The sequence below is a fragment of the Rhinopithecus roxellana genome, chromosome 3 (assembly GCF_007565055.1).
Source record: "Rhinopithecus roxellana isolate Shanxi Qingling chromosome 3, ASM756505v1, whole genome shotgun sequence".
Lineage (NCBI taxonomy): Eukaryota > Metazoa > Chordata > Mammalia > Primates > Cercopithecidae > Rhinopithecus > Rhinopithecus roxellana.
In genome coordinates this window covers 47637340-47653477 of record NC_044551.1, presented here as the reverse complement: position 1 = coordinate 47653477, position 16138 = coordinate 47637340, and the positions used below count along the sequence as shown (strand labels likewise).

At 35.2% G+C, this 16138-nt stretch overlaps 1 protein-coding gene, 1 non-coding gene and 1 pseudogene across 5 annotated transcripts in view; 2 read left to right on the top strand and 1 right to left on the bottom strand.

The window, feature by feature from the left end:
• The window catches only part of APC (APC regulator of WNT signaling pathway), a 163766-nt gene that overhangs the window by 75748 nt on the left and 71880 nt on the right, over positions 1-16138 (top strand). For all 4 annotated transcript variants that reach the window (XM_030926975.1, XM_030926977.1, XM_030926976.1 and 1 more), the window contains exons 3-5: positions 1942-2026; positions 2802-3003; positions 11075-11183. In XM_030926975.1, the coding sequence (XP_030782835.1) occupies positions 1942-2026; positions 2802-3003; positions 11075-11183 (396 nt within the window). The remainder of the gene's footprint in view (positions 1-1941; positions 2027-2801; positions 3004-11074; positions 11184-16138) is intronic.
• LOC104669244 lies at positions 13118-13668 on the bottom strand (annotated as a pseudogene).
• Positions 13846-13952, top strand: LOC115896625. Its single transcript, XR_004056539.1, has one exon. It is a non-coding gene; the product is annotated as a U6 spliceosomal RNA (small nuclear RNA).

The window sequence follows — 16138 nt, the reverse complement described above, 5'->3', positions numbered from 1 at the left end:
AAGAGATAGCTCTAAAAGAGAGATTAGAGGTAGAATCACTGGAATTCCATAACTGGGGATGTGAAGGAGGAGGTGCTAAGGATTTGGGCTGGAGGAGAAAGAAAAGGCTAATGCCATTTAACTGAGAGAATACAAGGCAAAGAACAGGCTTTATTGGGACAAGAGGCCAGTTCAGTTCTGGACATTTAGATGTATAGTGCCTATCATGCAGATGTAAAGCGTCCATCAGTTGGTTGGAAAAGTGAATCTGAAGTTTGCAAGTAAGGTTAGGATTCAAGACATGTCATTGGAAATTAACTGCTCAAGGGTAGTTGTTGAATTGTGAGACCGGAAGCCTGAGAAATAGGGATAAGATTAAAAGGATTATGGAAGGACTAAAACAGTAGCAGTGGATAGAAAGAGAATTGAAATCCTGGAAAAATCACAGTAGTCTCCAGTGAGAGTTCTTAAGTGAGAGATGGTGCCCTGAAGTTTATAGTAGACATTTTGGTGGGCGTACTCACATTCAGTAAAGGAAGTTATCCCTGTGCAAATTTGTTTTCTATTCCACAAATGTAAAACACTCTGGAATATTTTGAAAATAATACATTCACCTTCATGCCCCCACATCTACTTACCCAAGCCTTTCAGACTCCAACATGGTCTATTATTTGAAGGTCAGATACCAAGGCTATTTATTAATATAGGAAATTCTAGGGTTTGGGGGCGATTTCTTTTTGTTTTTTAGCTGGGATCTTACTCTGTCACCCAGGATGGAGTGCAGTGGTGAGACTGTGGCTCACTGCAGCCTCAAACTTCTGGGCTCAAGTGATCCTCCTGGCTCAGCTTCCCAAGTAGCTGGGACTGCAGGCACATGCCACCACTTATGGGTTTTTTTGTTTGTTTGTTTTTTGTTTTTTTTGTTTTTAATTTTTTAGGGACAGAGTCTTGCTGTGTTGTCCAGGCTGGTCTCAAACTCCTTGACTCAAGTGACCCTCCTGCCTTAGCTTCCCAAAGTGTTGGGGTTACAGGCATGAGCCACCATGAATGCTTACAATGTCACTGTCAAGATAAATCAGTGAAACTGTCTTTGCTCCATTCACTAACTTTCCGATAGGTTTTCCTTTTAATGTATTTACAGATTTCTTATACGGGAACACTCCATTTCGTTACAGAGTTGCAAGTGTTCAAATACTTTGTCTTGCATTTGGGAAACCTGATTGGCCAAAGAACTATGCTAGGCCCTAGAATGGAATGCCTCAGTAAATGGAAAATAATATAAATTATTATTAAGTAGCATGCAATAAGAGCCAAAGTTCACAAATGTAATGGCAGAAAAACTGGTAGAAAATGAAAGTTTCTAACATTCTTGGAGAAAAAATTATCAAGAAAGGGTTTACATGGGAAAGAAGAAAAGCATCAAAAGTCAAGAAATAGTGAACATACAGTTATTTGAATATATGCTAATTATAAATTAGTATACTAGCAGAATATACTTAAACGTGGTATATAAAAACTTGAATGTTGAAGTTGTTAAATAGATTGTGTTAATTTGGTGTTTTTTATGGTCATGTTGGTGCACACTTAAGAGACATGGTTCTGAACACATAAGTAGCTTTTGTAACTTGAGCAAGTCTCTGGGTATCACTTGTTTTATCTTAAAAATGAGAATGATTTGCATTGTTGGTTTTTTTTTTAAGTTAGAAATAATGAATGTATCTTACGTGTGTTTGTAATACTTTGCATGGAGACTCCCCATAATCACCATTATCACAAAATATCACTATTATTATTTGGCCATGATTTATTTATTAATAATGAATAATAGGTAATATATATAAGGTGCATGTTTTCAGAGTGATCTGAATTTTTTTCTCAGCATACTTAAATGTCAAGAAATACATAATCATGTCTTGAAGTTATTTAGAATTTCGTGTTAATACATTGTGTTCTTTTTAACAGGAAGTACTTAAACAACTACAAGGAAGTATTGAAGATGAAGCTATGGCTTCTTCTGGACAGATTGATTTATTAGAGCGTCTTAAAGGTAGATTTTAAAAAGGTGTTTTAAAATAATTTTTTAAGCTCAAATTGTCATCTTTAGATGTGTAGATCCAAGTATTGCTTCTCTCGTTTTGGGTGTTGGTATCAGTTTTCTTGGTGTATTAGCCTTACCGTCAGGATGTAATTGTTAAAAGTACAAATAAATAAAAAATGTGTTTGTGTGTCATTTCTTCAGTTAAACATTTAACTGGCTTTGAGTTAGCTATTTTAAATCTCTTCCTTAAATAATTTTCAGCTCTTTTTAAAGCTTGTTGCTATTCTGCCAGTCATAAATAGAACTTTAGTATTCTATATGCCATACACTTGAGCCCACTGTCTCATTGGAAGAAGTATTGTCTTCTTCATTCAGGATAGAAATACTTTAACCTTTTCACATATGTAGGTTGATAAGTCGTTTTGAGCAGATTTAAAAGGATATTTTTCTCATTTTGTTGCTTGAAAATTCTAATGTCAGAACAGAGAACGTGCTTGATAATAATTGAAGCCAGACAGAGAAATTACTTTTGAATTCCAAAATATTATTTAGAGGAAGTCTAAGGAAGTACATTTTATCTAATTTTCCTTTAACACACTCCTTATTTTTACCCTGACCCAAGTGGACTTTGCAGGGAAAGTCCTAAATAATTATTTTTCAGTCATGTATATTTGTGGCTAAAATGTAAACCTAATATTTCACTTTAAAATAGTATAATAACATTAAGAATATTTTAGACCACTAAAACAATTGTTGTATAAAAACTTGTCTCTATTTTATTTAGAGCTTAACTTAGATAGCAGTAATTTCCCTGGAGTAAAACTACGGTCAAAAATGTCCCTCCGTTCTTACGGAAGCCGGGAAGGATCTGTATCAAGCCGTTCTGGAGAGTGCAGTCCTGTTCCCATGGGTTCATTTCCAAGAAGAGGGTTTGTAAATGGAAGCAGAGAAAGTATTGGATATTTAGAAGAACTTGAGAAAGAGAGGTAACTTTTCTTCATATAGTAAACATTGCCTTGTACACTCCAGTTTATATTTTGTAATATAATATGTAAATTGTGAATTTATGGTAGGTGATAGCCAACACTTAGAGCATTTTGCATTTTTAAACTCAAAGATAGCATGTTATTGATTGCACTTATATTAAATCTAAAAATATAAACAAGGCCGTTTCCTGGGATTCCAAAGACCTATTTTGTCACTTAAATACTTTATTTTTTTGTTTGTTTATTGGGGTTTATTTTGAGACAGGGTGTCACTGTGTCTCCCAGGCTGGAGTATAGTGGCATGATCTTGGCTCACTGCAACCTCCACCTTCTGGGTTCAAGTGGTTCTCGTGCCTCAGCCACCCAGGTAGCTGGAACTATAGATGCCTACCACCAGGCCTGGCTAATTTTTGTATTTTTGGTAGAGATGGAGTTTCTTCATGTTGGCCAGGCTGGTTGTCACTTAAATACTTTGACTACTCTGTACATTGAGTAATACACATAATTATAATATTTATATGTAGTTAAAATAACTTGCCAGATACTTTGGCCCACACCTGTAATCCCAGCTACTCTGGAGGCTGAGGCGGTAGGACTACTTGAGGCCAGGAGTTCAGGACCAGCCTGGATGGCATAGTAGGACTCTCTCATTTTTTTTTTTTTTTTGAGATGCAGTTTCACTTTTGTTGCCCAGGCTGGAGTACAATGATGCAATCTCGGCTCACTGCAACCTCTGCCTCCCAGGTTCAAACGATTCTTCTGCCTCAGCCTCCCAAGTAGCTGGGATTGCAGGCATGTGCCACCACGCCTGGCTAATTTTGTATTTTGAGTAGAGACAGTGTTTCACCATGTTGGTCAGGCTAGTCTCAAACTCATGACCTCAGGTGATTCTCCCACCCCCAGCCTCGGCCTTTCAAAGTGCTTGGATTACAGACATGAGTCGCTACGCTTGGCCAAGACTTTGTCTCTACTTAAAAAAAAAAAAAAAAGGTAGTAACTGATTTTTTATTGATTTTCTGATTATCTATTGAAGTATATTCAGTAACTACTAGATTCAGTAAAAGATGACTCTTTTCATTATGGAAGGCCCACTACAAGTGGCTACAAATGAAATATGTCTTTTTTATTTTTTTAAATTTATAAATAATAATTGTACATTTCATGGGGTACATAGTGATGTTTCTACACATATAATTTATTGCGATCAGATTAGCATATCTGTCATCTCAGACATTTATCATTTCTTTGTGTTGAGAACATTCACTATCTACCATCTAGCTATTTGCAGCTATGTAATATTGTTAACTATGCTCATTCTACAGTAGTATAGAACACTAGAACTTATTCCTCCTATCTAGCTGCAATTTTATATTCTTTAACAAATCTCTCTTTTTCTCTTCTTTCCCTCTGTGTTTCCTAACCTCTAGTATTTACTTTTTACTTCTGTGGGATCAACAAAACATTTTTTTTTTTTTTTTTTTTTTTGAGACAGTCCTGCTCTGTCGCCCAAGCTAGAGTGCAGTGGCGCAATCTTGGCTCACTGCAACCTCCACCTCCTGGATTCAAGCAATTCTCATGCCTCAGCCTCCCGGGTAGCTGGAATTACAGGCACACCCCACCGTATCCAGCTCGGGTAGCTGGAATTACAGGCACATCCCACCGTATCCGGCTAATTTTTGTAATTTTAGTAGAGACGGGGTTTCACCATGTTGGCCAGGCTGGTCTTGAACTCCTGACCTCAGGGGATCTGTCTGCCTTGGCCTCCCAAAGTTTTGGGATTACAGGCATGAGCCACTGTGCCTGGCCAACAAAACACTTCTTAATGTATAAGTTTTAATACCTGAAAAAAAATTGCTTACCATATGGAATGAGTTCTGATTTTTCACAGCTAGTGTATTAATTCTTATCTTTCTAAAGTTAACATTATCTCACTGCAGATACCAGACTATAGATCATTATCAGGAACTTCGTCAAATGTTTTATGTTCCCTGAAAGATTCCTTAATAAAGATATTCCTTAATATCTTTATTATCTTTGTATTTCTAAAAGTTCTATTAGACATTCAGAAAATGGTAAAATATATAAAACCTTCGTATTATCTCTGTGACCTTGGTCAAGTCATTAAATTTTTGTGCCATTTTCTTCTGTAAGATAAAGATATGGTTCTGCTTTGTGGCATTGTTGTGATAATTGAATATTAGTATATAGGAAATGCCCAGCATATCTCACTGAGAGGCAGAAGACCTTTTATTACTTTCCAGTTTCATATGTGCCCATTTATGAAAATAGGGATAATTATCTGGACCAGAAATGATGTTATACTGTCTTTTATTTCTTAAGTTTACATAAGTCTCTGTTTCATACATTGATCCTAGACTATTGAAACACCATCCTGAAAAATAAGGAGTGAACTAGGGTCCATGATCTTCCATCTCTTTTTCCCCTTTGAGCTCTGTTAAGAGGCAAAGGGCATGCATACCAACCTTTCCTTACTTGCTTTCTTTTCCTTACTTTGCTTTATGTAAGCAAAGTCCTAATTTTATTATCAGAGAGAGGGAGTTTCAGAGAAAAATATTAATTTCTGAAATAGGTTTTACTGCAAATACTAGTAAACCTAACAAATGCAGCTGTAAGTGGTAAGGAATACTTGTAATAAAAATGTTCTTATTTTCTGTCTTGACATTATTTATTGCCAGTCTTCCGGAGTTCTTTGCATCTAAATCTAGGAAAAGCTTATTTCTCTGTTCAAAGACTTGAATGCAATGATCTCCATGTTTTATTTATTATTTAATACCACTGTAAATAACTTTAAGCTAGTGTTCTGACTTTTAACTCCAAGTGGAAAATACATTTCTTTTTTAAAATATTTAAAGGTGCTTTTAGCCTTTTCTGTTGTTACTATAGAAAAGACGTCTTGTTTTTGTTTTCATTTTTCTCCCAAAATATGGCCCAACTTCTAATTCAGGCTTTATTACACACTACAAAAAGTTGCTGTATCTGGAGAGAAAGAGGTATCAGCTTAGTGTTGTTAGAAGGTTCTCAACTCTGATCATTAGTATCACTAGCTTAGCTTTATAAAGCATCATAAGTGGAAAGTATCAGTATTCCTTTCCTATATTCAGTCTCATTTCCCATGAGGTAGTTACTTCTATAACTCTAAATAATATGCTTATATTACTAGTATTGGACATGACTTACTGACTCACCACTCTGAAAGATGAAGATTTGTTAAATTTACTCAATTATCCATCCAGTTTTTAATTCTGTACCAATTCTTTGGTTGAATTTGTATACATAAACACATAAACAAATACACATACATATATGTAAGTTCTATTTCTTGTTCTTTCCTGTGACTGTGTCTGTTGAAGCCCCACTGTATAAGATTTGGCAACTCTTGTGTTTACTTTTATTTTGTTAAGACTGTTAACAGTTACATCCTGCTATGTATATTTGAGTCTTCATTTTTTTCCTGTAAATTAAGCATAATGTTGGTGTGAAATAAGTAGGTTTTTTTAGGACTCTGTAGCTGTTGGACACTGTGAGTCAGTAGTATGGCAGAATTAATTTTTCCTCCTTGTTGATAGAATATCATACCCTTTGTGCTTCTTAAAGGAAGATGATGCTATTTGAACTGTGTCTTTCTTATATAGCTCTTGGTTTTTGTCTCAAGTTTCTAATTGTCTTTCTTTTATGTTTTTGGGAGCAGAAACTTGGGTCTTTATGGTAATATGAGGATCTAGTTTCATTGTATTCATAAATAAATTTTTATTGGGGCCAATGAATTTTTCTGATCTAATTTGGACCATTTGCTTCCTGAGCCTGCTACAAGACTGTCATACTATTGTTGTCATTACGCTTCCCATTTAGGTCTAATATATTTGGGTGTTCTTGACTCTTACTATGTAGGAGAGAGATAAATTGATTTCTTGCTTGTGTGATAGTATACTTAATTTTGCTCTCACACTTGATTGATAGTTCATGTAAGTTTAGGTTCAAACTCATTTTTCTTCATTATCAAGGTACCAATGAGAAATTTGATACCAATCTGAATCTTATTCCTTTGTAGATGGCAATTTTTCCTCTTTGGGAGCTTTTGAATGTTTTGGTATGCATATTTTCTTCATTCATCATGCTGAATATTTACTGTACCCTTTTCATCTGGAAATTTATTTATTTAGCTTTTTTCTGTTTTATTACTTCTTTGATGATTTTCCCCTTTAGTTTTTTCTGTTCTTTCTTTCTAGACCTTCCTAAAGTCATAGTTTAACTCTATGTCTTCTTCCTTTATCTGTACTCCTCAAGATAAATGCTAGAAGTTGGTCAAGCCAGGACTTAAACCCAGCTTGTAGCTTTATAACCTTTTTGAACCTCAGTTTTCTAGTTAGTGAAGTGATCATGAGAATAACAACCTCAAAAGATAACAAGAGGATTAAATTAGATTTTTTTAAAGTCCTTAGCACTATGGCCAGTACATACAGCATTCAATAATGTTAGGTATTGTTGCTGTCATGTTCAACTATTAATTTATTTAACAAATATTTATTGAATGCTAATACAAATGTGCCGTGCTCTTCTAGGTGACCCCCAGTAAGGTAGAGGACTAAGAAGACATGAGATTTATGTGAAAAAGCATTTTTAAAGAAGGCCATTGGCAATCACAAAATAGGCCTTTAGTACACTAAACCCTAATGACCCTACCTGTTCTGAGTCTAGCCTTAGTTTCAGTTCTGAGCCTTATGAACTGCTGTTGTGTGAGTCACAAGGTCTACTACTGTAATTTAATCACTTGCTATCATTTTAGCTGAAGACACTATAACCTTGGCTTCCCCAGAGCGTTTTACTACAGGTTATTCTTAAACTTTATAGTAGCAGATTGTCGCTAGTGTCCCTAACCTCCCCCTTACTTCAACACTGCCACTGACATTGGTCTGCCAATCTAAGCACTTTTAACGCCCAGCTGTTTTTTTTTTTTTTTTTTTTTAAAGACAAAGTCTCACTCTGTCACCTAGGCTGGAGTGCAATGGCACAATCTTGGCTCACAGCACTCTGCCTCCCTGGTTCAAGAGATTCTCATGCCTCAGCCTCCCGAGTAGCTGGGACTACGAGTGTCTGCCACAACGCCAAGCTATTTTTGTATTTTTAATAGAGACAGGGTTTCACCATGTTGGCCAGGCTGATCTCAACTCCTGACCTCAAGTGATCCACCTGCCTCAGCCTCCCAAAGTGCTGGGATTACAGGTGTGACCCACCATGCCTGGCCCCAACTCTTATTTCATAAGTTCATTTATTAGGAAATAATGGACGAAATATTAGCATCACCATTTTTTTTACTCTTTTTCCCACCTTGGACCTGGTAGGTCCTGCAGGTCCTCACTAGGAAAAACTGAAAAATAGAATTAAATCTCATCTTTATGGGAGTTGTGGTACCCAGCTGTGAATGAAGTTCAGGCTTTCTGCAGTGCTTTCTCCTGTTCCTGTTGTCAGATATCGGAGGGAGAGAGCAGCTTGTCTTTAGTCTGCCTTCCCTGAGGGATGCAACATCGTAAGCAGGGGCTTCCCTCTTTCCCAATCAGTCCGTCACTGTTAAAGTTGCCACATAAGAACAAAAGCTTATTTCTTATTTTTTAAGTTGCTTCTCAGTAAAGGAAAATACATTTTAGCAAGAACAGAGCCTTCCACATACTCACATTTGTACTCACTACTAAGATTCATTCCATATTTCCTAAGAAACAATAATCGAGCAGAACTTTTAAAGTAATAGTATCAGAGTGGGGAACATCTCTCTGTATGACCAAACTCCAGAATCTATAATAGAAAATATCTACAAATTGGACTGCATGGAAATCAAAATTTTCTACATGGCAAAACGTTACAGTTGACCCTTGAACAATTCAGGGGTTGGCCTACCCACCCACTCCGTACAGTCAAAAATATATATATAAAACTTTTGACTCCCCAGAAACTTTACTGATTGCCTGCTATTGACCGGAAGCCTTACTGATAACATAAACAGTCAAGTAACAAATATTTTGTGTGTTATATGTATTACATACTATGTTAAGTTAGAGAAAAAATGTTATTAAGAAAATCATAATGAAGTGGAAGGAAATTCATGTATATGTGGACCCATGCAGTTCACACCCATGTTCAAGCGTCAACTGAGTAAACAATGTTAAAAAGACAAGTATTGAGAAAATATATATGCAACCCAACAACTGACAAAGCACTATCATTTTTAATGTAGAAAAGGTCCTACAAATAAGAAAAAATCACAGAAAAGGAAATACAAATGGTTTATAAACTTAAACAAAATGTTTAGTCTCACTCATAGAGAAATCAAATTAAAACCAGTGATACACCATTTAAAAAAAAACTAGATATGAAAAAGTAAAAAGTTGAATTAAACACTTAAATTGGTATGATGGTAGCATACGTTGGTATAACATCTCACAAGGGCAGTAAGTTAAAAATTTATATATTCTAGGAATTTCTTTTATATAAATGCGTGTACATGTATGAAATGAGGTATATCTATAAGACTATTCAATGCAGCATTGTTCATAATAACAAAAGATTAGAAACGCCCTAAGTACCTGCCAACTAAAAGTTGGTTATAGTGTATCCCTACATAGATTTATGAATACTAGGGAATTCTTGGAATATTATGCAGCTAACAAAAAAAATACCTAGTATAGATTGAGCATCCCAAATCTGGAAATAGAAAATTCTCCAAAATCCCAAAGTTTTTGAGTAACATGATGCTCAAAGGAAATACTCATTAGAGCATTTTTGGATTTGAGATGCCCAACTGTTAAGTATAATAGAAATATTCCAAAATCCAAAAACACTTCTAGTCACAATCATTTTGAATAAGGGATACTCAACCTGTGCCTTATTTGTGTTCTGCAAGATCTACTTTTTTTTTTTTTTGAAAGAAGTCTGTTGCCCAGGCTGGAATGCAGTGGTATGATCTCAGCTCACTGCAGCCTCGGCCTCCTGGGCTCAAGTGATTCTCCCAGCTTAGCCTCCTGAGTAGCTGGGACTACAGGTGTGCACCACCACACCTGGCTAGTTTTTGTATTTTTTTGTAGAGATGGGATTTTGGGGTTTGGGTTTTTATCATGTTGCCCAGGCTGGTATTGAACTCCTCCTGAGCTAAAGTGATCCACCTGCCTCAGCTTCCCTAAGTATTGACATTACAGGCATGTGCCCCACACCTGGCTGCCAGGATCAATTTTTAAGTGAAAAAAAGTTGCAGGACAACATGTACTATAATAATATGCTACTATTTACATTTAAAATGTACATATAAGTATGCACATATATCCTTGCATTTTTATAGAATAGCTCTAGAAATATACATAAGAAAATTATAACAGTGGTAGCTCTGGCAAAGAGCCACGTGAAAAGAGATAGATTATATACTTTTTTACCTCTTGAGTTTTATCCCTGTAACACTCTTACTGTGCATTTATGTTTACAGTGCTCAGGTATACAGTATCTTAATACAGATTGCTATGGAGAACACCATCATTTGGTGTTAAAATTCCAAACTAAGAAGTTTTTCTCCCTCATGACTTCCTCTTATTTCAAAATGACAGTATATTTCTTATTATTTTGACTGCCGTGAAACTGAAAGCCACATCAGTGTCCAAGGTCGTAGCTTCCTATATTCTAGGTTTGTCTTCTGGCATCATTGTTGCTTTTCTTAATTCCTTTACTATGCTTTTTATTCTTATACTAATTTTGAGTTTTGTTATATCTGTACCTTTTACCTATCATTATTTTCTTAGACTATAAATATGAAGAAAGCCTTTAGTGAAGTGTAAGTATTGTTTTAAGGATGATTACCTGTTTATTTAGAAAAAAATGTTCTTTTTAATACTCTAATTGTAATGACTGTAATATTCTAAGTCCTACCTTTAAAAATTGAAATCAATGTAAATTTTTTGAGTAATTCATTATTAGCACTTTAGGTAGAGAAGTTTGCAATAAAAACTGGTGTGAGTATTGCTGTTGTGCAGTCTGTATTAGCATTGTTTAAACATACCTTTTTTAAAAAAAATAGGTCGTTGCTTCTTGCTGATCTTGACAAAGAAGAAAAGGAAAAAGACTGGTATTATGCTCAACTTCAGAATCTCACTAAAAGAATAGATAGTCTTCCTTTAACTGAAAATGTAAGTAACTTGGCAGTACAACTTATTTGAAACTTTAATAACTTGATATATTAATTAAATTAAGTAATCCATTAAAATTCAGAATAACTGAATTTATAGTTATTTGTAAACTGTAATATGTTTTACACAACTTTAGGCCTGAATATATAATAGTTAATGAATTTTTGTTTGTAAAGATGATTTATTGTGCTCAAACAAATGTTTTATTTAAAGCTCTTATTTAGAAAATCTATAAAGTTTGAATTCTAGAGGACCTCACGGTTCAACTAGGCAACTAGTTTTTTAATTCTGTGTATTGAATTGTCAAACATATTCTATAGAAATATTTGTCACCATCTGCCTATTTTTTGTACTATGTTACAGGAATTATGCCATATAGTTTTTGCAAATAAAAAATCTCTGAAAATATTCCAGATATAAATGCCAATAGCTGTAGCACAGATATTAGCATTTTTGCAAACACTAAAGTTGGTTTGTTTTTCAAATATAACTATGTTTTAAAATTTTTTTAAGGAATATGAAACTATTGACCACTGTCCACCAGTATTCACAATAAATTAACAGTGTGCAGTTGAATAACATTCTGATTTACTACAAAGGGTTGTTTTTCTTGTCCTCTGCTGAACCAGTAAAACATATACTGAAACGATCGAACCTACATGTAATGAATGTGTTGGAGTAAAGAAAATATATGCAGGTCAATAGTTTAGATTACAGAAGTTTGTTCACCCAATTATGACGGCAGGTCCTAACCATCTGATTAGGTTTCCATGAGCCAAGTCTTAGACATTCCATGAATCGTGACCTTTTAGTCAATGTAACACAGGGGGACTTCAACTTTTTGTTAAGAAATGACTCAACATGGCAGAGGCTCACGCCTGTAACTCCAGCATTTTGGGAGGCTGAGGAAGGTGGATCACTTAAGGCCAGGAGCTCGAGACCAGCCTGGTCAGCATTGTGAAACTCTGTCTCTACTAACGTAAATACAAAAATTAGCCAGACGTGGTGATGCATGCCTGTAGTCTCAGCTACTTGGGAGGCTGAGGCAGGAAAATCACTTGAACCTGGGAGGCAGAGGTTGCAGTGATCCAAAATCACACCACTGCACTCCAGCCTGGGCGACAGAGCGAGATTCCATCTCAAAACAAAAAAAAGAAATGACTCACCAGAGGAATCTTTTAAGTGTCCATCTAACTGTCTTGGTTAGCTGATTAAAATACACTAGGATTTGTCTGGTTTCCTCATCTGGATGTTGTTGGCAATGGTAAAATTTTTAGTTTTAGAAATTATGCAAACCATTGCATTTATAGATATGAATTCTGATATGGCTGCTTTTAAATTATCCAATTTAAATTGTCCAGTTAATTAAAATCATTCATTTAACTTGAAATGTATGAGTTCAGGAGATTTTTCAACTTAACTTGAAGTGATTTATTTTCCTTAGATTGCTCAGAATGATGACATTTCAGAAACATTGGATTACCTGTGATTTTTGTTTTCGTAAATGTTTAAAAACAATAAAAAGAAAACATTTACGTGTGCATTTTCTTTATACACACACACACACACACAAAAAACAAATAAGAAACCCAGAATGGTCCTTAGGCATATGAGAACAGAAGTTCTGATTGAGTAATGGCTATGGAAATTGCCCCTAATATATTTAGAAAAGCTGTTCTCTCATGCAGTGGATATAATATACCATGGTATCTAATGTTTTTTGTTTTTTTTTTTCTGATGAAGGAAGCAACTACAGAAAGCTTTTATTTATTTGTTCAAAGTAACCAGTGCTATTAATGCAAAAGAAAATCCACAACAACTCTCCCAATACTACTTTCAAAACGAACATACCAAACTTGATTTTCATTAAAATGTAGTTATTTCTTCACACTAGTAAATCAAAAACCAAGACCTGTATAAAACAGTGCAAACAATTACTGTGCTTCATCTTCTGGACAAGAATGCCAAGTTAATTTCTCTTTATAAAAAGCAATTACAATTTGAGGACCCTTCATATTTTCCTCTTCTGCCAGCAGCAACTCTGCGTAATCTGAATCCTTCCATTTCATGAGAAACAGCAATTCTCCACTGCTGTCTGTAGCACCAATTACTCTTTCAGGATCAAGACATCTGGCAAAGCCTTTTGGTTTGTCAGCAGCATCCCTTTTCTTCTTTGATTTACTGTCATCAGATTCACTGTCAGATAAAGATTTTCTGTTTGTGCCATCTTTTTCTTGACTAGTTTTTTGAAAATTAGAAATGCATCAATTAACCCTGAACAATCTAAATTTTCTTTAGGTTCCCAAGTGTTGTCGGCATCTGTAAATCCCTTCTACTTCAAGAAGTATTCCACTTTCCCTTTCACTACACGTCAGTCTAGTACATTTTCCACCACAGATTCTTCCGGCTCTGCCTCTTTCTCTTTTTTACTCTTTCCATTCTGTTTGTTTCCTGTTTTTTGCAATGTAGTTTTATCGGAGACCATTTTTTATTGCAGACTTGAGGAGCTGATATTCACCACCTCCAAGCTGCTCCAGGTTATAGGTCTGCAGCGTTCTGTAAAAAAAAAAAAAATTCTAATCCCGTCAGCCTCTCCCTCTCCATGTCAATGATTTTATTCATGGGATGGCACATATAAGAATATTTCTCAAATACATTTATAGTGGCCGCATCAGCAGCACATATCCTAAAACTGGAATGATGCAGAGGAGATTAGCATGGCCCTTGCTCAAGGATCACATGGAAATTCATGAAGTATTCTATATTTAAAAAAAAAGAAAAGAAAAAAGTATATATAATCCTGAACAAGACTACATGTTTTAACTATTATCCATAAATATTTCATGTAACTTTTTTTTTTTTTTTTTGAGATGGAGTCTCCCTCTGTTGCCCAGGCTGGAATGCAATGGCTCAATCTCAGCTCACTGCAACCTCCGACTCCTGGGTTCAAGCGATTCTCCTGCCTCAGCCTCCCAAGTATCTGGGACTATAGGCGCATGCCACCATTTCCAGCTAATTTTTTGTACTTTTAGTAGAGATGGGGTTTTGCCATGTTAGCCGGGATGGTCTCTATCTCCTGACCTCGTGATCCACTCGCCTTGGCCTCCCAAAGTGTTGGGATTACAGGTGTGAGCCACCGTGCCTGGCCACATGTAATTTTTTAAAAGAAAATAGGCTAATTAAAATAAAACTTACTCTTTTAGCTTAAGTTTTTCATTTTCTACTACTACTTTGAGAGACCAAAATAGACAAAAAGGTAAAAGTTGAAAGAGAGAAAACCTTTTTGAAACATGTAGCTAACCAGGTTTCCTGAGTGGACATTGGCTGACAGGAGGTGGAACTGGAAGCTTACGTGCTCACTCTCCTAGAATAATCATTCAAGGTTTTGAGAGAGAGAAAGAATCCCTTTTTCTGACAGGGCCCTTAACATGTTAACACTTAACAGTGCTCCCGGGAATTAAGGAGCACAGGTAGTGAGAGAACATTTATTGGAGAATTGTTAGCATGTGAGGATTAGGAATTTGGGGGGATTTGTTGAGACTATAACTTTTATAAAGAAAAATACCAAAGTGTAGTTTTGCTTACCATTAACTTTGGTCGTTAGAGAATACACAAAATCCAGAATCCAGCTGTCTACCTGAGGTCAGTTTCAGAAAAGAGCTTAAATGTACATAACGATTCAAGAGTATTTGGTTACTATCTGAAACAAAGATCAGTTGTCAAGTTAATTATTCTCTACTAATTTATTAAGTGATCACATTTATTTAATATGATATATAAGACATTATCGGGGACCATTGGCAACATTAGCAAATTTAAACTCTGCTTGTATTTTATAACTATTTTTTAATTTCACAAATTTTGCATTTATGTTGGGAAGCCAAGTTAATGAACACTTTATGTGGAAATACCTACTTATCAAAATACTAAACATTACTGAAAACATCAGATCTAAACCACATTATTGCAACATACTGTGTCATGTTCAATTTTTTTTTTTTTTGCAGAGAGGGTTTGGGAAATGGAGGACTAATAAGTGGAGTTACAACTGGCTCAGTAGGAATAAGAAATAACATGCAGACTATTTCATCTCTGTTGCAACCCATAATTTGGGTATGCCTAAGGGAATACATTCTGCATATGAATGTCATCTGTATGTTGCAAAGGGAAAAGGGTGAGAACTAATCTAACTACAACTGACGACACAATTTGGAGTTCTTAGACCAGAAGCTATTCTGAGTCAGATATATGTCATACACAGTTTTCTTTGGGCACACAGAAAATCTATAGCATTTTCTCATTCCCTTCATGGCCCATTATAAGTCTGTTACCTATCATTTTATTTAAGCAGATTTTTTAACCTTTTGGGCATGGGTTTATAATGAAACTTGTGAATGAAACACAGGTTTCATTACCTTGTCCTTTTAAAATCCTGTTGCATGCTTGGCAGTTATCACAGTCCTTGGAATTTTAATTAGAGGGTTAATAAATTTTTGAATGAGTTATCACCCATTCTGAAGAAGTACCTCTTTTTATTTGTTTGAACTTTGCTTTACTTTTGAATTTTTACCAAAGTCTGTGTTGACTTTGTCCACTCTATTTATGATTATTTTTATTACATGTAGGCTTTTTCTTATCCCATATTCTTCATTTGATTAATGGAAAAGTTCTCTCTATTTAGTCTGTATGTATATAGTAATCCTTACCTTAAGTTGAAGTATAAGCTTAAGAATAATGGACTTGTTTCTTGAAATTTCTATGTTGTCCACATTAATATGCTAGTATTTAATAATTAAAAGTAGTGCCTCTTCAGTAGAGAAGAGTCATAAGGGAACTGAAGTTAGCCTCACTCTAACTGGACCAATTATATATTTTAAGTGAAATAGGCCAATCTAATTAAAGCCACTTGTGACTTTGGCAAATAAGTGTTTGAATTCCACATCGTATCAGGGATC